General features: G+C 42.1%; 1 protein-coding gene across 1 annotated transcript in view; it reads right to left on the bottom strand.

Moving 5' to 3' along the window:
• LOC144818033 (sodium channel protein 1 brain-like) overlaps positions 1 to 27,467 on the bottom strand; it is a 488,227-nt gene that overhangs the window by 398,253 nt on the left and 62,507 nt on the right. Inside the window, exon 3 of the mRNA XM_078675065.1 lies at positions 24,017 to 24,133. Within this exon, the coding sequence (XP_078531191.1) occupies positions 24,017 to 24,133 (117 nt within the window). The remainder of the gene's footprint in view (positions 1 to 24,016; positions 24,134 to 27,467) is intronic.

Genomic DNA, 27,467 nt, shown 5'->3' with positions numbered 1-27,467 from the left:
CCCAGACGACCGCGAGGCTTTCCTTCTCGGGCTGAGAGTAAGCCTTCTCCGTGTCAGTGAGACTATGGCTGGCATAGGCGACCACGTGGCGTTGATCTGTGTCATCGTTGTACTGAGCCAGGATGGAACCCAATCCCACCGGACTGGCGTCTACAGTGATTTCGGTTTTTCGTTTGTTGTCAAAATAGGCTACATTGATGGCAGTGCTCACAGCGTCCTTGATTGTGTTGAATGCGTGTTCCCATGCAGGTGACCACAGGAATTGTTGGCCTTGGTGGGTGAGTTCCCGGAGTGGGTAGCTGATGGTGGCATAGTCTTTAATGTAGCGGGCACATTAGCTTGCCATTCCCAGGAAGGAGCGGAGATCACTGACGTCCTGCGGTTGTGGAGTGTCTGCGAGGGCAGACACTTTCTCAGGATCTGGTTTCATGCCGTCTTTGGAGAAAATGGGAAACGTCGTTTACAACGCGGTGTTTACACCGCACGACCTTTTCCCCGCAGCTATTACAACGCAAGTCGTTACTACGACTTGTGCTGGATGGCGCTGTGGGATAAGGAATGTTTTAATTTTATAGTCCAACACCTTCCCTACTGTTACGGGGACTGGTGTTGGAATATAAAATTAAAAAATTCCTAAATCCGCGCCCTCCAACGCAAGTCGTTGTAACGACTTGCGTTGTAAAACCTGCGATGTCAAGTACCGCGATCTAAAAGATCGCGTTGTACTGACATACATCCGGAGAAAATATGTCCGTAAAATTTGAGCGTGGACTTGTGGAATTCACCCTTGTCCGGATTGAGGGTGAGGTTGGCGTTGAGTAAGGCGTGGCACACCCGGTCCAAGGCTTTGTCGTGCTCCACTTGGTTCTCCCCAAACACTAGGATGTCGTCGCTGTAATTAAAGGCATTTGAGATGCCCTGTATGACCCTCCGAATGGCCTCCAGAGAGATCTCCGCAGCGGAAGATATTCCGAAGTTTAGGCGTTTATATCGGAATAGACCTTGATGGGTGGTGAAAGTGGTGATATAACGGGATTGCTCATGTAGTTCCAATTTGTGGTATCCCTTGTTGAGGTCTAGCTTTGGGAACACAGTTGCTCCATTGAGACGAGCAATCATATCACTGATATGAGGTCCAGGATGTCTTTCCCTCTCGATGGCTGTGTTCGTTGGCACGCATGTCAACGCAGAGGCGTACTTTATTGTCATGTCCTTTCTTAGGTACTACTACCAGAGGAGACACCCAAGGAGTGGGCCCTGTGGATCTTTCGAATGATGTCCGTCCGCAGTAGGTCTTGGAGCTCTACATCCACTGCTTGTTGTAAATGAAATAATTTCATGATGCACTGGGCCAGGGTCAGACTAATTTGCATGTAGCCAGGTTCTGAACTGGGATGGTGCAGTGAGCTAAAAAACGGTGATGGATCAAGCCCTGATCTTTTGACTGGGTAGGAGTGTTCTGCTTAATTCAGATACTCTGTCCATCACCACCCCCTTTTGAATCGTTTTGGCCACCACAAGTGTGGAAGGGTATGCTCAGATGTGAGTCCCTTGCTCACTGCACCATCAGGATTCAAGCAAGCCGGGCCGAAGACGGCTGTAATGCCAGAAACCGGTCCCCGGAAGCTTGTTTCCTTTCCAGTAAAGAATTGGCTTGGTAGTTTGGTCTGCCCTGTTCCCATGATGCACTGGGCCAGGGTCAGACTAATTTGCATGTAGCCAGGTTCTGAACTGGGATGGTGCAGTGAGCTAAAAAAAACGGTGATGGATCAAGCCCTGATCTTTTGACTGGGTAGGAGTTTTCTGTTTAATTCAGATACTCTGTCCATCACCACCCCCTTTTGAATCGTTTTGGCCACCACAAGTGTGGAAGGGTATGCTCAGATGTGAGTTCCTTGCTCACTGCACCATCAGGATTCAAGCAAGCCGGGCCGAAGACTACTGTAATGCCAGAAACCGGTCCCCGGAAGCTTGTTTCCTTTCCAGTAAAGAATTGGCTTGGTAGTTTGGTCTGCCCTGTTCCCATGATGCACTGGGCCAGGGTCAGACTAATTTGCATGTAGCAAGGTTCTGAACTGGGATGGTGCAGTGAGCTAAAAAACGGTGATGGATCAAGCCCTGATCTTTTGACTGGGTAGGAGTGTTCTGCTTAATTCAGATACTCTGTCCATCACCACCCCCTTTTGAATCGTTTTGGCCACCACAAGTGTGGAAGGGTATGCTCAGATGTGAGTCCCTTGCTCACTGCACCATCAGGATTCAAGCAAGCCAGGCCGAAGACGGCTGTAATGCCAGAATCCGGTCCCCGGAAGCTTGTTTCCTTTCCAGTAAAGAATTGGCTTAGTAGTTTGGTCTGCCCTGTTCCCATGATGCACTGGGCCAGGGTCAGACTAATTTGCATGTAGCCAGGTTCTGAACTGGGATGGTGCAGTGAGCTAAAATACGGTGATGGATCAAGCCCTGATCTTTTGACTGGGTAGGAGTGTTCTGCTTAATTCAGATACTCTGTCCATCACCACCCCCTTTTGAATCCTGTTGTAAATGAAATGGCACCTTTCTGTGGTGTTGCGCTACCGGGGACACCTGCTCATTAATGTGTAATTTGACCTTGAATTGGTTGAGTTTTCCGAGGCCCTTGAATAGGTTCGGGAAATTGCTGACGATATTTCCGGGAATCATTCACGGTGTACAAAAGTTCAACAACTTTGAGGCGCTCTGCTGTCGGCAGACTGAGGAGGCAATACCCTGCATCAGGACCCTCAATCACATGGATATGTGCTTGGATCTGTCGGTCTTTATAAGTTAGAGTCGTGCGTTATTGTCCTAGGCAGGGTAGGGGCTTCCTGGACATCCACGTGTAAACTCGAACAGCGGACGGTTCTAATTTTGGCAGAGGCTTCATACTGTTGTATTCCATGGCACAAATGTAGTTTAAGGATGCTCCTGAGTCTAAAACAAATTTGGCCGGGTGACTTCCTATTCGAATGTTCATCCGTGGGTATTTTTTCAGTCTGTCGGGGTCCGACACCATATATACATATTCGTCACTGTCTTGTGACACAGGCGTGGGGGAGGATGATTCCCGGGACGTCGACCTCTGAGATTTACGTGAAACAGTTGAGTGAGGGCTTGACCTTGACGAGCTAGAGGAGCGACTTTTTCTCCCTCTTACTGCTCTGGCGTGGTGGCGGGTTCTGGACTTGACTTGGCTGTCTTTGTTTCTGACCGACGTGTTTGTCAGGTTGCTTCAAAGTGATTTTCTCTCCTGCATCGGTGACACTGTTGTCCTATGGCAGGACATTGTCCCAAGTGTGGGTAGTCTTGACCGCATCTGTAACATTTTGAGGCTGGCCTATTTGTGGGATAACTTCGGGTTCCATGGTGTGATGAAGTCGCTCGGGTTTTCGGCGTCGGCCTTTCTGATTTGAGACGGTCACGATAGCGCTTCGAGTCCATGTGCGATTGCATTCGAAAAGCTTGTTCTTTTTTTCCGACTTGCTGGCTTCCATTTTCTTAGCACGGTCTTCGGCTTGATTGTTAATGCGAGTGAGTTCTTAGATTTCTTCCAGCGTGTAATGTTTCTTCAGCAATCTGCGGCGCAGTGATTCTGATTGGCATCCCTCAATAATGCGCAGTCGTAGGGCATCTTCAGTATTAAATGCGTCAAACTCGCAGTACCGGCTAGACGCCGAATGCGAGCGATGAAATCGCACATTGGTTCATCTTTTTCTTGGGAAGCAAGGTTGAACGTGTACCGCTCGTAGTCTAAGTTTCGTTTGTGGAGAAACTTCCGATCCAGGGCTCCTTTCACATCCTCATATTAAATGGCAGTGGTGGCGGGTAATTCTTTTATAATCTGCGCGATGTCCTTTCCTATCAGATTTCGCAACGCTATCAGCTTCTGCTTGGAGTCTTGCACCTGGGACCCTGTCATAAAGTCCTCAAAATCTTCTGCCCAGCTCTTCCATTTCGGCCCCATGCTGTTCCCAGACGTTTATTCTAGGGGCTACGGCGGGCGTAGGTCTGACACTCCCATCATCATCGGGTGCGGTTGCGGGGCTTGCAGGGTGGACCCTGTTGCTTCTGTGCATGAAGTGTCAGGTTCACCAGGCATCTTGAGTGTAGAAATAGGCTCACTTGGCTTTGCAAAGCTTTATTTCAAGGGTTTCTTGCACTTGCCTGACCTCAAGATGGCCGCCGTGTCAGGAGCTGATGAAGTCCTATGCACGGTGCCTGACTTCAAAATGGCTGCTGAGGAGGACACAGGTCCTTCTTTACACAGTGTTTGCTTTCATTTCTGGCAGTGGTCAAAACAAGGGTAGTCGTTACTCAGACTCACCCTTCATGTGCTGCTGATTTCTGCTGCCTGGCACCCCCGTGGCTCACAGCCTGCAGCGCGATTGCGATCGCATTTTTCGCGCTCTTTTCGACGTCTCGTACAGGTCTCTGGTTGCAGACACATGCACTGCGGCTGCAGCGAGGGGCAAAGCGTGGATCAGCAATATCCCACACTCGTCGCCAGTGTTCTGTTGCGGGCCCCCTTTTAGAGAAGACTCATACCCGGAGCTGGGGTTTAAAGTGGCTTTATTCTTTGCCTCGATCCCCGAACTAATTTCCCTTTCCCTTGCCCCTCCTAACCGCTTCCGCCTGCCCTGTACACATACAAGGTCAGGCGGATGACACAACAGCCAGGTATCACACATACCTCACAAAATAGATATTCGGGTTTAGACAATTCGTGGTCAGTAATTGATCCAAAGAAAATGCCCTGTGAATAACATGGATGAGATATGTTCTTATATTTGTCATCTCACCACTTATTTATTAAACTCTGACTCATGAGGGATGTCTATTCTAAAGTATAGTTTTTACCTCTTTTGTTGATCCTGTTGTCAAGCTGAATAATAATTATTCATTTACACAGTATGGAGACAACATATGTTCTCTCGCATCATAATATTTCTATCTTTATTTAGGGGATAGACATCTATTCATTGTTATTCCATCAGCTTTATAAAAAAATTCAGAAGGATAATAACACTCTATCTTATTGGACAAAATTAATTATGTTGCCCATGTCTAAACCTAGGTATAGATAGATCTAACTTCCCATCTATTTAAAACTGTATTCTGATCGCCTACATTTATTGTCTTTTCGAAATCGGGTCGTCAAAAACAAACTGCAGCTCCCTTTATTTGTGAAGCTCATGCCCCGTGACTGTGTTATCTGTTACTAAATCTATGACCCGTTAACTTGCTAACCTTCACTAACAATGTATTGAATACCGTGCCAGGCCTAAAGACACACAAATTGCACTGCCGCCAACTTAAAAGATTTCCCTTTACTCTGCACATATTGCATATATCAAGGAGATCCTTACAGGTTAGACTAAGTAACACGATAAATATGACTCTCAATATCTTATCTATCTTATCTATAGTCTCACTCGGATGTAAAATCTCTGTATCTTCAAAACGCGACTTTAACCTTGTCGGAAAACCAATTAAATGAATAACAGTCACCCGAGCTACTGCAAAACGACGACTTCACCAGAACAAAAAATGAAGCTGTGCAATCTTCGGAAAGGCCGGCATAACCCTTTCATCTATTCGACTACAGATAGCAAAGAGGGACTCACTTATATGTCTGCGCCCATCCTTTAAGCCGATCAGCATACTCAGTGTTATGATTCACAAAGACTTTGAAAATTCTCAGTGATATAAACAATGATCGTGCATAAAGAATAATACCCTCCATTAAAATACAACTAAAGAGCATATCCTAAATTGATTAACCTCCCACCTTCCTGTACATAAACAAACCATGGTACAAGGGAGCACACATGGAAAAAGCAAAAACAAAGAGAAATAATGCATTTCTCTTGTTTCGCCAACTTAAGACCAGGACTTAATTTTGGCGCTGCCTCTTATGTACGCCACCCTTCTACATAAGGGGTATTGTCAAATACAATGGGTGTTGCGGTGGAACGCCCACCACAAATCCCACTGCACACCCCTTTCACGCTGACCATAGCGTGAAAGGGTGCCTTATGTACAAGCAGTGTTGCCTTGTACATATAGAGCAGCCCCTATCACCACTACAATGTCGGGAAAAGTGACACTGTGGTGGTGATAGGGGCTTCTACGTATGCCCCAGAGTGTTTTGATTGGCTGACTTGTATCCTTGCTTCCCCTAGTAATGTCAAGGAACCTTCCTTTTCTTGGTTTCAATGGCATTTTCACTTATAGAAAACTCAATGGGACTATTCAATTTTTGAATCTCCACTTAGTAGCTCGATCCTTTTGGAGCACTACCCACGCCAACTTTTAACACACCCTCCTTCTACAACTTTGCCATTCTCTCTGCCTTCTTTCATACCTGCTTTCACTCATAGACCCTGCCTCCTTCTCTCCATTCCCTCCTCCCCATTCCCTCCTCCCATGCATTGTGCTGGTGTTCAGTTCACCTCTACATCCTCCCCACGCTACATTCTCCCCCTCTGTATCTCCCTTCCATTGGCGGCCCTTGCTGGGCAGCCCCTGCAACATATGTTCAAGGCTGGTGCACAGTGAATATAAATGTCTTTCAAAGTCACAATGATGTATGATACTTGCATCTTTCATGGCTTTTCAGCCAGCAGCGTGTTGCATTGGGGGAATTTTAGTTTTTCTTTTGACAATTTCAATTAAGATTCAAAATTTCACAATGCAAAGTGTTGTTGCCTAAAATTCCAGAATTGTATGAAAGGGCTATACTTGTCAAGGAGTCACTTACCAGCCATGTTTAAAAACAATTCCAAAGTCATCCAGTCCATTTCATATATGAAACCAAAAGTAATCTCTGCTCAAATATATTGTGAGGGTTCACTGTTTCACTCATTTCAAGCATTGGTAATACAAATCGTTGTTTTCTGTGTAGCTGCCTCTATTACACAATAGAGGCACAATATGGAAAGCAGCAGCACAACCTTCCCTAACATAAACATAGGTTGAGGAGAGGTGGTAGTAGCATAAGGAACACCACACAATTAGCTTACATATACTGGTACAACACAGGTATCTAACACAATAAAGAGGGAATGAAAGGCATTAAAGGACTGTTGTACGATTTATGTAAACATACATATTACAAGAAGTACAAAACTCCAGGATGAAACAGCCAACCCCCTTTTGCAATTGCAATTAATGAAGAGTTCCTAGTTCATAGAGCACGTTCACCAGCATCAGAAGAGGAAGGGGAATGGGCAAATAACCTCAGACCCCCCTCCTTGAAGAGTCCCACACACACTATTGGCGAGATTGTTTTTTATATGCAGCACATTTCACAGAATGTCACTGTAATCAGAGCCTGTTCTTTAAAACAGGCTGTGCCTAATCTGCCCAACCACACTCACAGCCGGACCTGTGTGGGCAGAAGGCACACATAGGCCTTGAGACCATGAGCCACACACCTAACACCCAAGCAACCCATACCTTTCTACCAGTGCCAACAGGGCTGTGGTAATGAGGCAGTTATGGCTAGGTCCCTTCTTCTACACTAGGTAATGCTAAGCCTAGAAAATTACTTCCAACCTGCCATAATCATCACTTTACAAAGATACCACTTCTACACTAGGCGACAAAAGGAGGGTGACACTTTTGATACTCTAACTGCTCTTAGGAGCCTGTGTACCACATGTAGAGTTGGAGCATTCAATGATGAAATACTAGGAAACCAACTCAATATCTCCTCCATGGGCAGATGAATAAAATAAATACTCTGGGTACCAAGAAACCCACTCTGGAAGAGCTCATAAAGATAGCAAAGGCTTATGAATAATCTGTTTCATGTGTCGAAGAGATTAATGAAGAGAAAACTGAAAGGAAACATGCCAGTGATGTCTGTAGGGCAAAACATAGACAATCAAATGATACCCAAGATAAAACCAGCAGGAGAATAAAAGTGCCTGCTACAGCTGTGTTAACAGAAACCACGTGGCATCATTCAAGTGATGTCCAAGACTCAGATGTGAGTATACCAACTGTGACGGACTGGGTCACCTCTCCAGGGTGTGTTATAATATTTTTAAAAAGTAGAAATTATATCTGAAGAAGCCCCAGATGCCAATTACAATAAGCCTAGGGTCAAGGCTGACAATATGGTCCTGGTCGTACACAACGTGAGAAGCAAAAAGGAGGACAATCCAGACAAGCCCCCATGTGCGCGTTGCTAGTCCTGCAGAAAAATAAGCACTCATGGCATACTCTGGGTCCTCAATTTTCTTTAAGGAATGATTTTGATTTAAATTCACAGTAATTAGATTTACTGTCTGATTAATAAAAAACATTACAATACATATCAAAACATTAATTACAACATTTCACTCAACAATACATCAGTCACAATCAGGATCAAACCACAAACAAAATATGGTACTTACCTATAAAAAGAGAGATTTTCAAATTCATTAGTCAATAAAGGTTCACTTCTCAAACATTATCAATTATTATTCAGAAATGAGTGAAAAATAACGTAAAGTGCTTCAACAGTTTCAATCCATAATAGAACATTAATTGCGATGAACCTAGAATCGGCTCGACATCAGAATAGTGCAAAGTAACTTTAAAGTGCTCGAGCAGTTACAGGCAGCTCATAGCCACTATTTGCTACAAATTTGAAATTTCATGAGTTAGAGCAAATTGCCTAAAGTGCTTACATTTTGTGGAACATTTGCAACAATAACACCAGAAAAATAAAACTAAGCTCCTGAAAATACTGCAAACCAAGTAAGTACACCAACTCTTCAAATTGTGTCAGATAGTTCTGGGCAATAATATTAATAGAAATTGGTAATAATAATAAAAACATGTATAAGGTAGAACTAAAGTGAAATGCTTCCTCTCCATAATGATCCATTTAGATTGGCTAGTTATGAAACTGATTCAACATATTATCCACCAAAAGCATAAACTTGATAAATCGGCAAATTAAAGGAGTTGATCTGCCAGATAAGCAAAGCATGATGACTTGACTGCAAATTCTCACACCTGCTTCTATAAACAACGGTTTCAGCAAATGTTGTCTTGTTTGAAGTAGATAATGGCAGACACATATAGATTCTTTTGCATGGCCACAGCCTTTACAACAATGTGTTGACCATTGTTGCACCCACCTTGGAGTGCCGTACTCAGTTAAATACTTGTTGAGTCTTAATATGAGAAATGAGTCCCTCATATATGGTGGAAAGTGTGCCCGTAGATAAGGCTGGACCTCAAGCTTTTCAAATGAATTCATTACAGTACAGGCTTGCTTTTTTGCAGAAAAGGCCTCTTTATCTAATGTAAGAGATAGAAGATTTGTAACTTGATTTATAAAGCTCTCAAAAGAGGCTTTATTTGTTTCTGAGAGCAAAAATGGATGGTAGTTAAAGGTATGGAGGCACGTAGATAAGTTGAATCCCAAAAGACTTGCAAAATCAGGATTGGTAAGTAATTTTCAACACAAATTTGCCAGAGAGCCAGCTTCGGATAAAAACAAGACATGAAGACTTTTTAAAAAGGTGGCATGTCTCACTAGCATACCTTTGTAGACCGTACTCCAAGCGAATTGCCACGTGGCCTATGTTCTGCGGTATCTTGAAGACAGATTTGTAATCTTTAATTTGTAGAAGGTCACATAATTTAGCATCCAGACCTCAAAAGATTACCGAGCCATGAATAAGAATTACCTTCATGATTTTTGCTAGATGCTTGTAGCTAGGGCAGATTAGCTTGTCCCGCAATGTTCGAAAAGCAAAGACGAGATAAGCAGATTTAGCCATTAGAAGGTTAAAATGGCTCATAAATGACACTGTATTATCAAATAAAAAGCCGAGATATTGATAAGACCTGACTGAGTCAATCGACATCCCCTGCACACTCCATTCACAGATCTGGGACTGAATCGCACTACTGACATTAGTTTGTTTTTCTTTATAATCAACTCAAGGCGATTTCGGATATATATTCATCAAAGTACTCGATTAGACACTGTAGGCCTATTGGAGTATGACTGAGTAGTATTGTATCATCGGCATATTGTATGTACTTTACATTACAACGTTCAAAATTAGGAGAGTGTGCGTTTACATTTTGCAGTTGGAGAGGACTAGCCGCCATGAAGAGGTTAAATAGTGATAGTGCGCGCATGCACCCTTGTGTTAGGCCGCTAAAGCTGTTAAATCATTGGGTCAAGCGGGTACCTTCTCCCAACTTCACCTGGACCCATATGTTATGTGAATATAGGAGTATAATCATATCAAGGGGTTTACACGGAACTCGCCATGTCGCAAGCTTTGACCATAACAGCTTGCATTGAACAGTGTCAAAGGCTGCAGTCAGATCAACAAAGCAGATGTATAATTTTTGCCTTTTATAAATTGCTCTCTCAGCCATTAGAGTAAGAGTGTAGATCTATAGTTGTTGACTTTCCTTTTCATAGATATGTATTACGTGACATGATGTTGCCCACTCTTCGAGATCCTTAAGTAAGCATAATTCAAAAACCTTTGCCTCGACATTTGTTAGAGCTATACGCTGTTTTTTGCTGGATTGTCCAGGGGACCGTTCTTATTAATTGGCTGCAAAATGCTCCCTTGCCATGATTATGTGACCAATCTTGTCAATCAGATCTCATTAAATAATGGGGTCAGCACTGATGCCCACAGTGCTAGATTAGTTTTAAGAATGGCATTGGGGAGGGCGTTTAGGCCCAGTGTTCTATTTGACCTAATCCAACTGATAAGGGTAATACTAAATCCTCAATGAATAGCTCATTTGATGAAGTTGGTTCTGTGTGAGAGCTCCAGCTTCTCAGGGTATATTTTCTTGTTGGTCATTTAAACCCACCAGGGTTAATATTCTCTACTTAACACCTTGTTCTATGTTGGATTCAGAGTGCTCACCATACAAGCCAGAGATAAAAGCTTTCTGGCCCTACATCCACCATCTTCCAGGTCATTAAAGATACCTGGAAAACTCCTTAATATTATTTGTCGTACTTGCAAAATGCAGTTTCTTCCATATCACCTTGTGATATGCCCTCTTTCCCTTCTATAATTCTTGTCTGTGTGCCTTTATCAGGGATTTCAATGTGTGCTTTTGGGAAGAGTTTCTGTTCAGAAATATTTGCCGGAAAACTGCTCTTTTCGCTCTATTGAGGTCTTTCTTTTGTTGGTAGAGCTAAACCGAATACCACCCATTGCGGGATTTTACAATACGGATTCCCCTTCATGTGTTTTTGGCTGGAACGTTTTTAATTAAAGATTTACATACTTAGTGGCAGACCACCACCATAGATGCTTCATTTTATGCCTCAGATGAAGCAGCTTTAATTTTTTTTACCACAAAGCTCAATATTTCAGGCAGTTTCATCGACTTCCAATCCAGCCTTTTCAAATTATAGGATCCTGAGACTCGATGGAAAATATTAGATTTCAGCTGGCGACGTACGTTTAGCTCCAATGTTATCACTTGGGGGTTGTGATCACTTTCAACTTATGGATCAACATCATACCCAACAATAAGGGAGGCTAAGTCCGTGGAAAAGATTGTATAGTCTATTATAGAGTGGAGCTTGGAGTTTCTGAAAGTTGGCATAGTTGTTAATTCATTTGGAGAATTATCAATCAGAATTATTAAGCCCAGTTTTTGTAGATGGTCATGACAAGACTTAATTATAGCACTTCTATAATTATCAATTGTTTTCCTTTCTGCAATGTGAGTATTGAAATCACCCAAAATAATTAGACTTGCAACTGTGTATTATTGATAGGTAAGAGTGTTAGCAATTTCCCAAACAGTGGTTATCTTAATAGATCTCTTTGTACTCAAATAGATGTCCAATAGAATAACTCGAGTATAGAAATTTACTTTTACGTATTGCAGCCACAGCAATTGATCAGTTTCTTGGACCTTGGTATATAATTCCAGAAATATGTATATTGAAAGGCGTCCTTTCGCACGGCCAAGCGAAGATGACCGAGTGGCTGAGATGGAGATTTTTTTAATCAAAATATTGGGATGTCAACTTCTTTCAAAGTTTCCTGGAACATCAACATTTCTACATTCTGTAAAAAAGTGGTGGTATCTCAATCTTGCAGCAGCCTTGTAAGGCCATGCACATTCCAGGAACATATACTGATGGACAATGGAGATTTGGCTGGACTATTTAACCATCAATCTCCCTAAGATTTTGCTTTTGTAAGGATTGTTGGAAGCCAAGCCCAATGCTCCATAAGAACTTGCCTCTTTGGAATTTGTTCACAATTACGTGGACCAGAAATCGAATCTGTAATTATAAGACCTGATGATATTTTTAAATTAGAAAGTGGGTCAATAGCTGCTAATTATTCTTTGGTTGCACTGTAGGGATCAGTAATGTTGGACAATTTGCATTATCACACTTCCTAACCTCAATACCCAACCCTGTAAAATACGGACCACATTATAATACCAGGTTAGCAATATTATTATTTCGTCATGCAGTGCAGGCAATTTCTCGTGAGGAGATGGAGGGGTCTGGTTTGAATTGAAATGATTCAAGATCATTGGATGGAAGATATGACAGCACTAGAATTGAAGCAATTAATTAAAAAATATTGACACAATTAAGAAAATCATGTGGTCCTCTTGATTTGTACAGAGGGAGGAAGAGGCTCTTGATAGGAGTAGTGGAGAGATTAGCCTGATTTGTGCTTGATTCTTTGCTGATGAGATACTCAGATTCTGATTTCTGATGGCTCTTCATGACTTGGGCCCCAGGTATATTAGAAAGCGTCTTGTTCTTTACAAACCGAGCAGAGCTCTTCGCTCTGCCTCCTTGCTCAAAATGTTTGTTCCACCCATCAAACGCACTCGACAAGGGGGGCGCTCGTTCCACTACCTGGCTCCACGCGCTTGGAATGAACTGCCTTTCGCTCTTAGACAGGCCCCTAGTCTGATGTCCTTTAGAAAGGCATTAAAAACCTGGCTTTTTACGTATGAATTGTGAAGTCTTTTAATCCCAGTTATGTTTCCTTTCCAATAAAGGTCCTCTTCGCCAAAGCGCCGGGACACTCCATCGTGAGTAGCCGTTGCGCTATAGAAGAGCCCAATTAACATAACATAACATTTCGAGCCCTGTATCACTAGTCGCATAGGGGACCCTCTATGTAGGGATGATGTTTATCTATCAATTAGGGTGTTTTGTGATCGCTCTAATTTATTTGTTTGTGTGGTAAAGCAATTAATTATTGATTCAGTCTCATTTACAATATTTTTTTGTAGCACTGCTATGACTTTTTTTTCTATCCTTCTTTTTTTTTTTAAGGCGCTTCCAGAACTCTCTCATTTACCAATAACACTACCTCTTTTCAGGTACCTGTATGATGGTCAGCCAAAGCCCTGCCACTGATATTTAGGGGAACATCTCCTCTTTTGTCCTCAGAAGGTATAATCTGGTTAGGGATTAGTTGAACTTTGCCCTTCTCAACCGCAGGAGTTTTAGACTGACAATTATCCTGTATAGTAGTTTTAAAAATTGGGTCGCAATCATTTGGTCTATCAACCGTGACAGTATTAGCCTATCTCTTAACTTTGTTCTTTGCTTTTCTTAGCCTTTTCCTGGCTCTTTTTGTTAGCCATTTATTTTAGAGGAAGGTGATGAGCTTGTAGTATTTATTAAATGAAGAACCACTTTCTTGCTTCGTCACTAATGCCACCACTTTGGACTTTTCAATTATTATATTATCCTGAACATTAAGTGATTTGTCTGACTCTACCCTAAGGATTTTATCACTCAGACTCAACTGGGTGGACTGTACCATGGACTCATCATGAACTTGACAGACACTTTGTTTTGGACCCAATGTTGCTACTGGCTCAGGTCTTTGTTAGATGTACAAGGGGATCACTGAAATAATATCGACTACCAAAATATCGACTACCCAAAATATCGAGGAAAAAATATCTACAACCAAAATATCGAGTTTGTATGTACAAACAGGTAAGTACAAAAATATCGAGTACAAAATATCGTTTACAAAAATATCGTTGTAAAAAATATCGACTTTAATAAAAACAATGTTTAATTACATTAATATAAAAAATTAATTACTAAAATATAATTAACAATACTTAAATTAACTTTTAATAATTAAATAATTAATGAAAGTAAAAAAATAATATTTTTTTATCATATTTCTTAAAACATATATATATATAGTAACAAAATTTAATTAAATAATAGCCAATATTATTAACGTACAAATACAAAAGAGTAAAAATTACTATTCCCACTGCAAAGAGTGCAACAGTGGATATATGACGTTACAACACAACTTTTACAACGCACTACCATTACAACGTAAGTATTGGTAAGTATATAATAATTTTTTTTAATTTAAATTATTTAAAAATATTTAAATATAATTTTATTTAATTTCATTTCATTAAATTAAATTAATGTAAATTTAATTTTACTTTATTTTTACACTGTACCCCTGTACCCCAAAACTGACCCTGAACCCTAAAAAAACCCTTTACCCAAAAACCCAAAACTGACCCTGAACCCTAAAAATACCCCTTTACCCAAAAACTAAAAACTGACCCTGAACCCTAAACATACCCCTTTACCCAAAAACTAAAAACTGACCCTGAACCCTAAAAATACCCCTTTACCCAAAAACTAAAAACTGACCCTGAACCCTAAAAATACCCCTTTACCCAAAAACTAAAAACTGACCCTGAACCCTAAACATACCCCTTTACCCAAAAACTAAAAACTGACCCTGAACCCTAAAAATACCCCTTTACCCAAAAACTAAAAACTGACCCTGAACCCTAAAAATACCCCTTTACCCAAAAACTAAAGACTGACCCTGAACCCTAAAAATACCCCTTTACCCAAAAACTAAAAACTGACCCTGAACCCTAAAAATACCCCTTTACCCAAAAACTAAAAACAGACCCTGAACCCTAAAAATACCCCCTGAACCCTAAAAATACCCCTTTACCCAAAAACTAAAAACTGACCCTGAACCCTAAAAATACCCCTTTACCCAAAAACTAAAAACTGACCCTGAACCCTAAAAATACCCCTTTACCCAAAAACTAAAAAGTGACCCTGAACCCTAAAAATACCCCTTTAATTTAACATAATTAGCAATTAATCAATTAAATTAAAATAATTACCAATTACATTTTAATTAATTAACAAATATTATTTAATTACCAATTCATTAAATATTACTACCAATTAATACATTTACATATTTAATAAATAATAATTAAATTACTTCCCACCCTATTCCCCTATAAACCCACAACCCGCTACAGGAAATACATTAATTTAATTTACATAATTAGCAATTAATAAATTAAATTAAATTAATTACCAATTAAATTTTAAATAATTAACATATATTATTTAATTACCAATTAATTAATTATTACTACCAATTAATACATTTACATATTTAATTAATTATAATTAAATTACTTCCCACCCTATTCCCCTATAAACCCACAACCCGCTACAGAATAAAATTACACAATAATTTAAAAAAAATCATTAATTAAAAATAATTATAACATAAAATGACACTTTTCACACATATTATAACATAAAAACACTATAAATAATTACATATTATATAAAAAACGATATTTTTTACTTTCGATATTATTTACAGTCGATATTACTTCACTTACCTTAAAAACGATATTTTGGCTGTCGATATTCTGTCCTGTCGATATTTTCTCCAAACGATATTTAAAACTCGATATTCTGTCCAAACGATATTTTGGAGTCGATATTATGTCTGTGTACCGTACAAGGTTTTGACTTTGTCCAACAAGGGATTAACTATTTTGTGGGAGGTCTGAGACTTTGTCAATAATATGAGCACAAGTGATTCATTGGTTGTTTCTATCTGATTGCACCTTCATCGCTAAATTGGTCAGTTTAAGTAGCTCAGAGTCTATCCAAATGACATAGAGAGCAAGTGTATTAAATAAGTCTACTTGTATATTCTTATTCATATTCTTTATTCGGTATTTCATTAACACCATAAAAGTACACTATTAAAAATATACAAACATTCCTTTAAAATGACATCCACGATGATACATCTCACATAGTTCATCAGGCGTATATAAAAACAATATTTTAAATCAAGGTGTTACAGTGTCATTTCTCCCGTTTCGATAGTAGCCCTTAACCACTACAGTGCTAGCGGGGTTTCCCGCTGTGCACTGAAGGTTCATAAATCCCACTTTACATGACAAAGCCAGCTCGTCATGAGCGCAGCACAGGTAACGCCCATGACGAGCTGGCTTTGTCATTAGCGTGGAAGGGGTTTCTAACTGAGGTTCTTAGAAAATTTGTCACACAAAATAGAGTCAGGGGATCTCTGGACACTTTTTAAAATACAAGAGCATCTTTCACTGAGCTAAGGTTGGCCTTTTTTAAATAGATCTACTAAAAAGCGACGCCTGGGCATTTGATTAAATGGGCATAATAATACAAAATGAAGGGTGTCCTGCGGAGATCGATGATCGCAGCCACAGGGACCCTTTGACTCAACTGAATTAGTGAAACCCGCAGGCTCAGCTAATAAATGATGGAAGAGGTTGAGCCTAAAACGTGTTAATAAAAACCTATCCTGGGGATTATATACATGGGCAAGGTAGGGCTCCAACCCGCTGCAGGACCTCACTACAGCGTGTGCCTGAACTGACTGCTTATTGCTCACATCCACTTCCCTTGCTGTAGCTTTATATTTTTGGAGTGTCTCATTTATTCTGACTTGGTCCTGTTTAGTAATACGCAGTGGGTTTAAAAAAAGATTTGCACAGCCAATACTCTTAAGGCCCACCTTCACATATTTCAGCCAAGGAATGGACATTCCTTTCTCCCTACCCAAACAGTCTGTAATTATCTGCTGAGTCAGGTTTGCTTCATGATTTACCCATATCGTTAACAAGCCACAAGGGGCCTGTTCCTCACCCTATCCTCCAGATACTTACAGCCTAGTTCCTCATGTACTATGTATGATGATACGCATTGGGCAACTTTAAGGAGCCTCCTCAGGTATTTGTTTTCCTCTGTCTGTAATTTGGTAACATCCGCCATCCCCCACAGTTCTGCCCCATATGAAACTTTGGCGGAAGTGATTGAGTTATACATAGTCCGCATTTGCTCAGGGAACCATCGCCCCAATCTGCGGCCAAAATTAATTACAGCTCCTGAGCTAGCTGCTAACTTATTACAGTGTTCCTCGATCAATGGTTTAAAACTCAAATTCCTATCAAATAAAATGCCCAAATATAAAAAGGTCTGTACCTTTGCCAAGCTTGCAGAGCCTATTCTGTAGTTAAAATTGTTCCCAGAATGTTTTGGAACCACCTCCATGACATATGGTTTCGTCAGATTAGCAGATAGGTCTAAACTGTTCATAAACTCCACGAACCCATCTATCAGACACTGCAGTCCCAATGGTGTGCGCGCCAACAGGACCGCGTCGTCCACGTAGAGCAAGACGGGGACTGATCTGCTTCCAATTCTTGGTGAGTCCACTTTTAAATTAGTTTAAAAACTTTCTAGACCATTAATATAAATGGAGAACAGGAAGGGTGACAATATACATCCTTGCCTGACCCCACTCGTACATTTAAAAGACTCAGTTTGACCTCCCTCCAAGTTGTACCTCACTTTAGCTGTTGTATTTTGGTGAAGGGCTCTCAAGATATTAATGAGACCAACATCGACCACAAAACCAGACATTATGGCCCACAGCTTTGTTCTGTTTACACAATCGAATGCTGCTGCCAGGTCCATGAAAGCTAGTTATACTTTTTCATTACTAGCTACTGTATACTTTGTGACCAATAAATATAAATTTAAGCACTGGTCTGTCGTGGATCTGCCAGCCCGGAAACCATTCTGAACATCTGTAAGGATATGGTTTTCCTCTTCCCAGCTCATCAGACGGTTCAGGATGGCCCTACCCATTACTTTAGCTGTTACATCTATCAGAGAAATGGGCCTATAACATTGGGGGCTATCCCTACTGCCCTTCTTAAATATTGGTACTATTGTGACCGTCGACCATGACCGGGGTAGGCCCGTGACTGTGGCCGCATTTATTACTCTAGTCAATACCGGACCAAATAATTATACCTTACTTAAAAAGAGGTCTGGCGGGATCCCATCTGGGCTAGGGGCTTTGTTTCGGGTTAGGCCCTTAATACCCCCCTCAATTTCCTTTAGTGTGAATACTGTCGCCTCTGAGCCAAACTCCCTGTTTACATCCTGTTCACCATCCATCGGTGTCCCTCTATTATATAGACCACCAAAATGTTCCACCCACTGTTCTAGGAGTACATCCGGTGCTATATTAGGGCTATTTCCGTCTTGGAAGCAGGGTCTGTTGATTATTGACCAAAAAGTGGAAAGATCCTTTCTTTCTGCTTCCTCATGTAGGTCTTCCCACGTTTGAATTTGGAGGGCTTTCTTCCGGCGTCTTACTTCTTGTTTGTACTGTAATCTACAGTGAATGACCCTTAGACAATCTCTGGGTTTATGTTTGAGGGCTGCTCTAAGATTTCTTTGGGCTAGGGAGCATCCTCCATCAACCGTCGTATTCCTTCAAATGCCTCGATCAGCGGGGGCCCATTTATCTCTAGGTTTAGGCACACCTCTAGGTGTTGTTTCCCCTCTGCCAGTAGTGATTTGTAAAAGCTATCTCCATCCAATTTTGCCCATTTTAGACGTCGGCCCTGGTCCGTGACCGTCTCCCTAACATCTGATGTTCTCATCCTTATTTCAGTGATCACCCGTGACACTGCCACTGTCACTGTTAGGGGGTTATGGTCACTAACACCACTACAGTCAATATTGAATCCCAGAATACGTTGTCTTAGCAGGTGCCAAACAATTACAAAATCAATGAAGGAACAGTACCCTCTTCCTTTAAAGGTAGGGTTGACCTCTCTATTGGAATTGAAAGATAACAGGTCCATAGAATGTTCCAAATCAAAATTTTCATCATCATGCTGAGTTTGACCCCTTGTACCGTATGGTCAAAATTGGCTCCCTCCTCTATATTACAAGAAGATCAATTTTCCGTGAAAGGTATCAACTGGGGGCACAAATGACAATTAAAATCCCCTGCAATTAAAATCCATAGAGCCAAAGCATCCTTCCCCCGCTCTCTCTGTATCCCTAGTCTTTCCTCCAGCTCCCCCACTCTACAACCGCCAGCGTTGTAAAATTAACTATAATCAGATTTAAATCCTTGGTTTTATACTGTACCGCTAACATACAGTCTGACTTCCAGTTAAGATCCTTCCAGGTCCCTTCCAGAGTCAGACGGACCCACAAAAGGAGGACCCCTTTAGCTCTACCTGCCGTGGATCTGACAGCTGGGATTCCGAAAATTTTAAACCCGTCCAAATTAAAATTAGTCGGTTCGACTTCCCAGGTTTCTTGGGCACAAATTACATTATAATTATTTACATATTCCAGCCACTCAGTATTTTGAAATTTGGCTGAAAGCCTCGCCACGTTCCAGGACAGTAATTCTAGGGTGTTCCATTTGCTCATCGATATAGAACCAGTAGCAGAGGTGGGTCCGTTAACTATATTAGTGTCACTTACTCTTCCTCCTGGTATATTGCTGTGTGCCCCCTGTGTCATATTTGGCAGCACTCCATTTATTATCTCATTATCATTTTTCCTTAACTGTGGGTCACTTTCCTTAGCTGTTGTAGTCTTGGACAGTCAGTCCACTTCGGTCAGGTGTGAACCCCAGCTCAGTGGAGCATATTTGTTATATAGTGATATGGCACAACCTTCCTTTTTTTGGGCATCCCAACTCTCAAGTGTCTGTAACCCCTTGGTTTGATAAACCGGGTTCTCATTCCTAACTCTATGTATCCAGCCCCTCCCTCTATTAGATTGCTGTGTCCACCCCTCGCAGTCTCCCCGTTGCCCTCCGGTGGTCCCAAGCTGATGAGGCTTATAAAAATAACTTAGGTCTTGCACTTCTATGTTAGTACGCATATCTTTCTGTTGGGTGGTAGTAACATGCTGGACTGCCCTGGGATCATTAAAGTTTACCACAATACAGTCACCAGTTTTATTTTTCTTGTTATTTCCCACCCAACCCACTCTCCTAGCGTGCAAGATCTTACATTTTGCTTCTTGGGGCAGAGGCCTATTACAGTTTAACCAATGTATTGTTTTGTTTTTTAAATGGTCATAGGATTCCTACACTTCTGCATTCAATTCCGGGATCCCCATTAAGACCGCGACGTATGGGGCACAATCTGGGGGTAAATTTAAATTAGGGTGCAATTTCTTTACACTGATCTTTCCTAGCCCTTCATTACCGGGGCCCTTGTGTGAGCCATTTTCATCAGTGTCCAATCTCTTGCCTTCCACCACCCCCCCTGTTTTTTCCTTCCGTGGAGTTTTTACTGCAATGGAGGATCTAGGTGTTTCATTAAGAGTTAGATCTATTTCTCCCTCTCTTACATCCCTTTGCCTATATTTTTCGGAAGGTCACCCCTCGTTAGCTTATCGTTTAGACTTCCTAAGGTGTCCTTGTATATTCAGTTTATCTGAATGAAAATGTGATGCTGCAGTTATCACATTCATAGTATTAAGTATATTTCTCCAAATACTGGTATGGGCCTGAGGAAGTGCTTAAGGAAAGTTAACATCCACATAGTTGCTTATGTCCTATTTTGCCAGAAGGGAGAGATTGGCTGATTTGAGCGAATTATTCATAGAATCTGAGTGATCCTCTTTAAAAGGGCCTGGCTCTGTAAGAAAGTGATCAAAGTTTATTTTCTGTGGATGAGGATCAGTTTTAAATCAAGCTGTTTCCTTCCAGTTATAGGACCTACACTAAAGGGATCTATATCTGGCTTCCAATTGGGCCACCTGAGGCCTGTTACATCTTGCACCTCCTGAACAAAGTTAGCACCTGGTATAGTCCTATCAACCAGTGGCAGCTGTGGCAGTGGCATTACTGGGCGTAAGGGTGTCTGTGGGCTTATGTTTGTATCGGTGCCGGATGATAATTTAATAATGGTTTTATTCATATTCATACTCAAATCCAAACTTTTTTGTATTCCGGACGGCAGATCTATAACCTTCTTTCAATAGAACTTTCTGCTATTTTTGCTGACTCAATGTTGAAGGTAAAGCAGGACTTTACTGGGAGAGGCTTGTGAGACAAACACCTTGGTTGCAATGTACTTGAGCCTTTACAATTATTGAGGGAGAACTCAACTCAAATGCTGGTGTTTCAGCAGTATCTGTCAGCTGTTTGCTTGTATTGCCTGCTGAATTACATTTGGCTGAGAACCTATTGCTGAGACCATTCCCTGGGTGGTAAGACAATAGGGTATTAGTCAGTCAAGATTAATTGGACTTATCTCAGTCATGACAGCCCTGTTTGGAAGTAATCTATCTCCTTTGAAGTTTTTTCAGGAAATTCAAAGTAATCCACGATGGAAGGTTAAATAGTAGTACCAGTGCTATAATTCGGTGATGCTCCCATCATTTCAAACAAGGCAAATCCCTGCCTTTCCGTCGTAGAGGCATTGTTGACCTGTAAGTAGACTTCTAGGTCAGCTGTAAGCGTGGATTTGCCCATTTTTATTTTTATCCAATTTGATTGCGTTTGTAAGGCTCCTCGAGAGGGACACCTTCCTGCACATAAACAATAATAAGAGGTGATTTCCTCGTTCTATGCGTGCCTCAAAAGGCAGCATGCATAGAAAGAGAAAAAAAAGAGGAGAAATTAATACTTTTCTCCTTGTTGCGCCTCCCGTGGGGAGGCGCAGCATTCAAATGCATTTCCAGGTTTATGATTTCTCGTAGATTTGGAAATGTGTCAGGTTCCATGGGTGTTGCATGGGAACAACCACAGCAACACCCATGGAACGCTCCTTTCATGAAAAGTGCTGCATGTAAAGAGGCAGTATTTACAAGGACAAAAAAAGCCACAGAGGGTTGCTTTTCCTGTCCTTGAAAGCGCAGTAAAATGCGCTGCTGGTGCGTCACAAAAAGTGATGCACAGGTGGCGCAAGAAGTTTGTAAATAATCCTGTTAAGGTTTTATTTTTAGTTAATTTAGTTAACATTAAATTAAATGTATTTCATGATTTCACTAGCTTAAATAATTCAATGTAATACATCATTATTTCCACTGAAGATTTATTTGAAGTCCCTATTGTCATTATTTTCTACAGGAGGGCGTTGCAGCATCAATGATTGGCTATATGTGGTACTGGAATCACATATATTTACTATTGTTTTGTGTCCTTTTGGCTGAAATAACTTTAGAAGGGCAGTTTGTGAAGAGCAGTGTGCTTACCCCTTTGTGGGTGGGTGCATGTCCCTGCCTAAAATCCTCCATAGCAGTCAGCAAATCAGGCCTTGTGTATTGTGTAAACGATGCTAAAATACTTACATGAAATTTTAATTGTTTGAACCAGTTTGTTCTACATTTCCCTTTTAAAGCTGAGGCTCTTGTGGCACTGTATGGTAAACTTCCATTCTGAAATGCCAACTTGACATTTACGGTCCTGAATCTGCCAATAACTGCTGGTACACCAGTGTGCACCAATTTCTCCTAATGCATGGAGCTCTGTGTTTTCAGCTCTGAGTCATACAGCTAGGGAATCAGCAGCGGTGTCTTGTCCATCTTGTATGAACCGTAGTAAATTATTTTTTTTCCTCCTGCCCCTTTAGACGGATGTATGTCATTACATCGCATACTAATACCACGCATGCCATTACAACACGGGTATTACTACGCAATGTCAATGACATCGCATTCCATTACATCGCATACTTTTACCACGAGTATGCCTTTACCACGCATGCCATTACAACGCAAAGGCATGCGTGGTAAAGCTATACTTGTGGTAAAAGTATGCAAGTGACAACCCTACCCCTACACCTACACAACACACTCCTCCCACTCCTATACTACCCCTAACCCAAAAACACTACCACACTACACTACCTACACTACTCCCACCCCTACACTACCCAAAACCCTAAAACACTACTACACAACCCACACTACTCCCACCCCTACACTACCCCAACCCAAAAATAGATTGAGCAAAGAAAAGAAATGATGGCCTGGAATGTGGCCCAGAGTATGTACCAGTGCCTGAGAATAATACAGCATTTCACCAATTCAATGTTCATGGTTCTGTTTTCTTTTTGCTACAGTATTGTGGTTACATAGCACTAGACATAACAGATGTTTGTTTTACCTAACTTTGTTGTAATTACTTTATCGTGCTGGAATTCAAACCTGTGATGTGCCACTCACTGATATTTAGGACAAGGAACATTAACCCTCAGCTGGGATGTGGAACTTAAATTAGGAGGGCAATTGTATGTTGCAATACACAGATATAAGCAAATATTCTGAGCTATTTTAGCTGGTGTGTTTTTTTATTTGTGAACATCTATCTTTTTCTAAATTTCTAAGCAGACCATCTAGTATGCCTTTAATGAAGAGGATTCTCTTTTCTTCATCTACCTTTCCCCGCATTACTGACCGCTCCGACTGATGAACTAACATGTTACATTTAGTTTACTTTAGTTTCTTTAATATATTAGCAAAAACACGTACCACAATAAACAGTATCATTCCACAATGTTGGCTATGTGTGATTGTAATGTAGCCTCAGTAAGTGGAGTGCCCAGCCACCAGCTATACTGGCATTTGTGATTAAATGTATGTTCTCTGTGTATGCCTGTACATTTGTCTAACTGTTCACACTGTAACAATGCCAGCTCTATTGGAGTTGTCCCTTCTTATTGTCAGTAGCTGATGTGTTCACTTATAGACTTTAAACTTTCCGAGTTTTCCGATGAAACTCAAGATAATACACAGTGCCATTATTTGGAGCACACCATCTTTTGTCTATCCATTGATATTACAAAGAGACGTGGTAAATATGGTTTGTTAGAATCACCTTACCCGCATTCCTTCCCAGCGGGAAATGATTCGCAGTGGTCTCAAGGCTCTCACCGGCCGAAGGATACTTAGGGACCTAAGCGATGGAATGTTGTTCCCTAAAATTGCCAGGGCACCATTCTGCAGGGAAAAAAAACACAAGGACGAGGCTTTTAAAGTGGTTTGACACACAATAGCTGTTGTACTAGATATTGCTTACAACAAGGGGTGGTGATGGACAGAGTCTCTGAATTAAGCAGAATACTCTCACCCAGTCAAGAGATCAGGGCTAGATCCAACACCGTTTTTTAGCTCATTGCACCATCCCAGTTTCAGAACCTGGCTGTATGCAAATTAGTCTGTCCCTGGCCCAGTGCATCATGGGAACAGGGCAGACCAGACTACAAAAGCCAATTCTTACACTGGGAAGGAAACAAGCTTCCGGGGACCGGTTTCTGGCATTTCAGCCGTCTTCGGCCCAGCTTGCTTGAATCCTGATGGTGCAATGAGCAAGGGACTCACATCTGAGTATACCCTTCCACGCTTAGGGTGGACAAAATTATTTACAACAAGGGGTGGTGATGGACAGAGTCTCTGAATTAAGCAGAATACTCTCACCCAGTCAAGAGATCAGGGCTAGATCCAACACCGTTTTTTAGCTCATTGCACCATCCCAGTTTCAGAACCTGGCTGTATGCAAATTAGTCTGTCCCTGGCCCAGTGCATCATGGGAACAGGGCAGACCAGACTACAAAAGCCAATTCTTACACTGGGAAGGAAACAAGCTTCCGGGGACCGGTTTCTGGCATTTCAGCCGTCTTCGGCCCGGCTTGCTTGAATCCTGATGGTGCAATGAGCAAGGGACTCACATCTGAGTATACCCTTCCACGCTTAGGGTGGACAAAATTATTTACAACAAGGGGTGGTGATGGACAGAGTCTCTGAATTAAGCAGAATACTCTCACCCAGTCAAGAGATCAGGGCTAGATCCAACACCGTTTTTTAGCTCATTGCACCATCCCAGTTTCAGAACCTGGCTGTATGCAAATTAGTCTGTCCCTGGCCCAGTGCATCATGGGAACAGGGCAGACCAGACTACAAAAGCCAATTCTTACACTGGGAAGGAAACAAGCTTCCGGGGACCGGTTTCTGGCATTTCAGCCGTCTTCGGCCCGGCTTGCTTGAATCCTGATGGTGCAATGAGCAAGGGACTCACATCTGAGTATACCCTTCCACGCTTAGGGTGGACAAAATTATTTACAACAAGGGGTGGTGATGGACAGAGTCTCTGAATTAAGCAGAATACTCTCACCCAGTCAAGAGATCAGGGCTAGATCCAACACCGTTTTTTAGCTCATTGCACCATCCCAGTTTCAGAACCTGGCTGTATGCAAATTAGTCTGTCCCTGGCCCAGTGCATCATGGGAACAGGGCAGACCAGACTACAAAAGCCAATTCTTACACTGGGAAGGAAACAAGCTTCCGGGGACCGGTTTCTGGCATTTCAGCCGTCTTCGGCCCGGCTTGCTTGAATCCTGATGGTGCAATGAGCAAGGGACTCACATCTGAGTATACCCTTCCACGCTTAGGGTGGACAAAATTATTTACAACAAGGGGTGGTGATGGACAGAGTCTCTGAATTAAGCAGAATACTCTTACCCAGTCAAGAGATCAGGGCTAGATCCAACACCGTTTTTTAGCTCATTGCACCATCCCAAGCTTCCGGGGACCGGTTTCTGGCATTACAGCCGTCTTCGGCCCGGCTTGCTTGAATCCTGATGGTGCAATGAGCAAGGGACTCATGTCTGAGCATACCCTTCCACTGCCCTGTTCCCATGATGCACTGGGCCAGGGACAGACTAATTTGCATATAGCCAGGTTCTGAACTGGGATGGTGCAGTGAGCTAAAAAACGGTGATGGATCAAGCCCTGATCTGTTGACTGGGTAGGAGTGTTCTGATTAACTCAGATACTCTGTCCATCACCACCCCCTTTTTGTAATTATTTTGGCCACCATGAGTGTGGAAGGGTATGCTCAGACATGAGTCCCTTGCTCATTGCACCATCAGGATTCAAGCAAGCCGGGCCGAAGACGGCTGTAATGCCAGAAACCGGTCCCCGGAAGCTTGTTTCCTTTCCAGTGAAGAATTGGCTTGGTAGTTTGGTCTGCCCTGTTCCCATGATGCACTGGGCCAGGGACAGACTAATTTGCATATAGCCAGGTTCTGAACTGGGATGGTGCAGTGAGCTAAAAAACGGTGATGGATCAAGCCCTGATCTGTTGACTGGGTAGGAGTGTTCTGATTAACTCAGATACTCTGTCCATCATCACCCCCTTTTTGTAATTATGTACTAGATATTGCACTCGGTTTTGTTCTGCTATTAACCAAATCTCCCTTCAAATTTTATTCCACCTTTCACTCGTTTGCCAGTAAAAGACACTGAGGCTTACACTCTTGCTTTGATGTTCTGATCTTCAATACCCCGATCACCCATCCTCATCCAAGTCCTTACTATACCAGAGCAGTAAATCCAGGACCCGATCCCAACAAAGTACGCTCACACAAGAATCCCAGTACAACAGGAGTACACTAAATCAGGAAGAACATCCACAAGCCGTCAGGTCTCAATCCCCAAAGACTCAGGCTCTCCCACGTCCATCGCTCCCCAATATCTAGCCGATAATGGGAAGTAAAGATGGTAAAAGCAGAGCAGAAGACATCAAAGTATAATACCACATTATTGTTGTTTATACAAAATCTACACCCAATGGGAGAATATGTATGTAAACGAAATTTAGGACACTGTTGTGTCAGACAACTCTTCTGTAGATTATATTCAGACAGTGAACCTAGATATCCTAGATAGAGGTGCCACCCATCCACAAGGTAACAACACCATGAGTGGACTGCACATGCACTGCACTAGGCTCTGGCTGTCATAAACATTACAGGTCACAGACCTGATTCAGCGGGGAAGAAGTCGTCATCTAGGGCAGTGGTTCCCAAACTTTTTTGACCCGTGGCCCTTTGACCTAATTGGCAGTTGGCCGTGGCTCCACCCCATTTTTTTACCGGTAGACGGGTGGGTGGGGATGTAAGCACGACCTCGGGAGTACTTTCTGTTGCACTCTGACTGCCCCCTCTGTCCATGCCTGCCCTCGCGCCCTCAGACTGCCCCTTCTGTGCATGCCACCTTTCTTCATGACCTTCGACTACCCCTTCTGTCCATGCCATCTCCATACGTGCCTTCTGACTCCCCCTTCTATCCATGCCTGCTCCCTTTGTGCCCTGAGGCTTCCCCTTCCCCTTCCCTCCATGCCTTCTCCCTTTGTGCCCTGAGACTGCCCCTTTCCTCCATGCCTGCTCCCTTTGTGCCCTGAGACTGCTCCTTTCCTCCATGCCTTTCTTCCTTCGTGCCCTGAGACTGCCTGAGACTGCCCCTATCCTCCCTTCCTGCCCTGAGACTGCCCCTT

This window comes from Lissotriton helveticus, chromosome 2_1, assembly GCF_964261635.1.
Source record: "Lissotriton helveticus chromosome 2_1, aLisHel1.1, whole genome shotgun sequence".
NCBI classification, from domain to species: domain Eukaryota; kingdom Metazoa; phylum Chordata; class Amphibia; order Caudata; family Salamandridae; genus Lissotriton; species Lissotriton helveticus.
The sequence above is the reverse complement of the archived record's forward strand: the minus strand, read 5'-3'. Positions and strand labels throughout refer to the sequence as shown.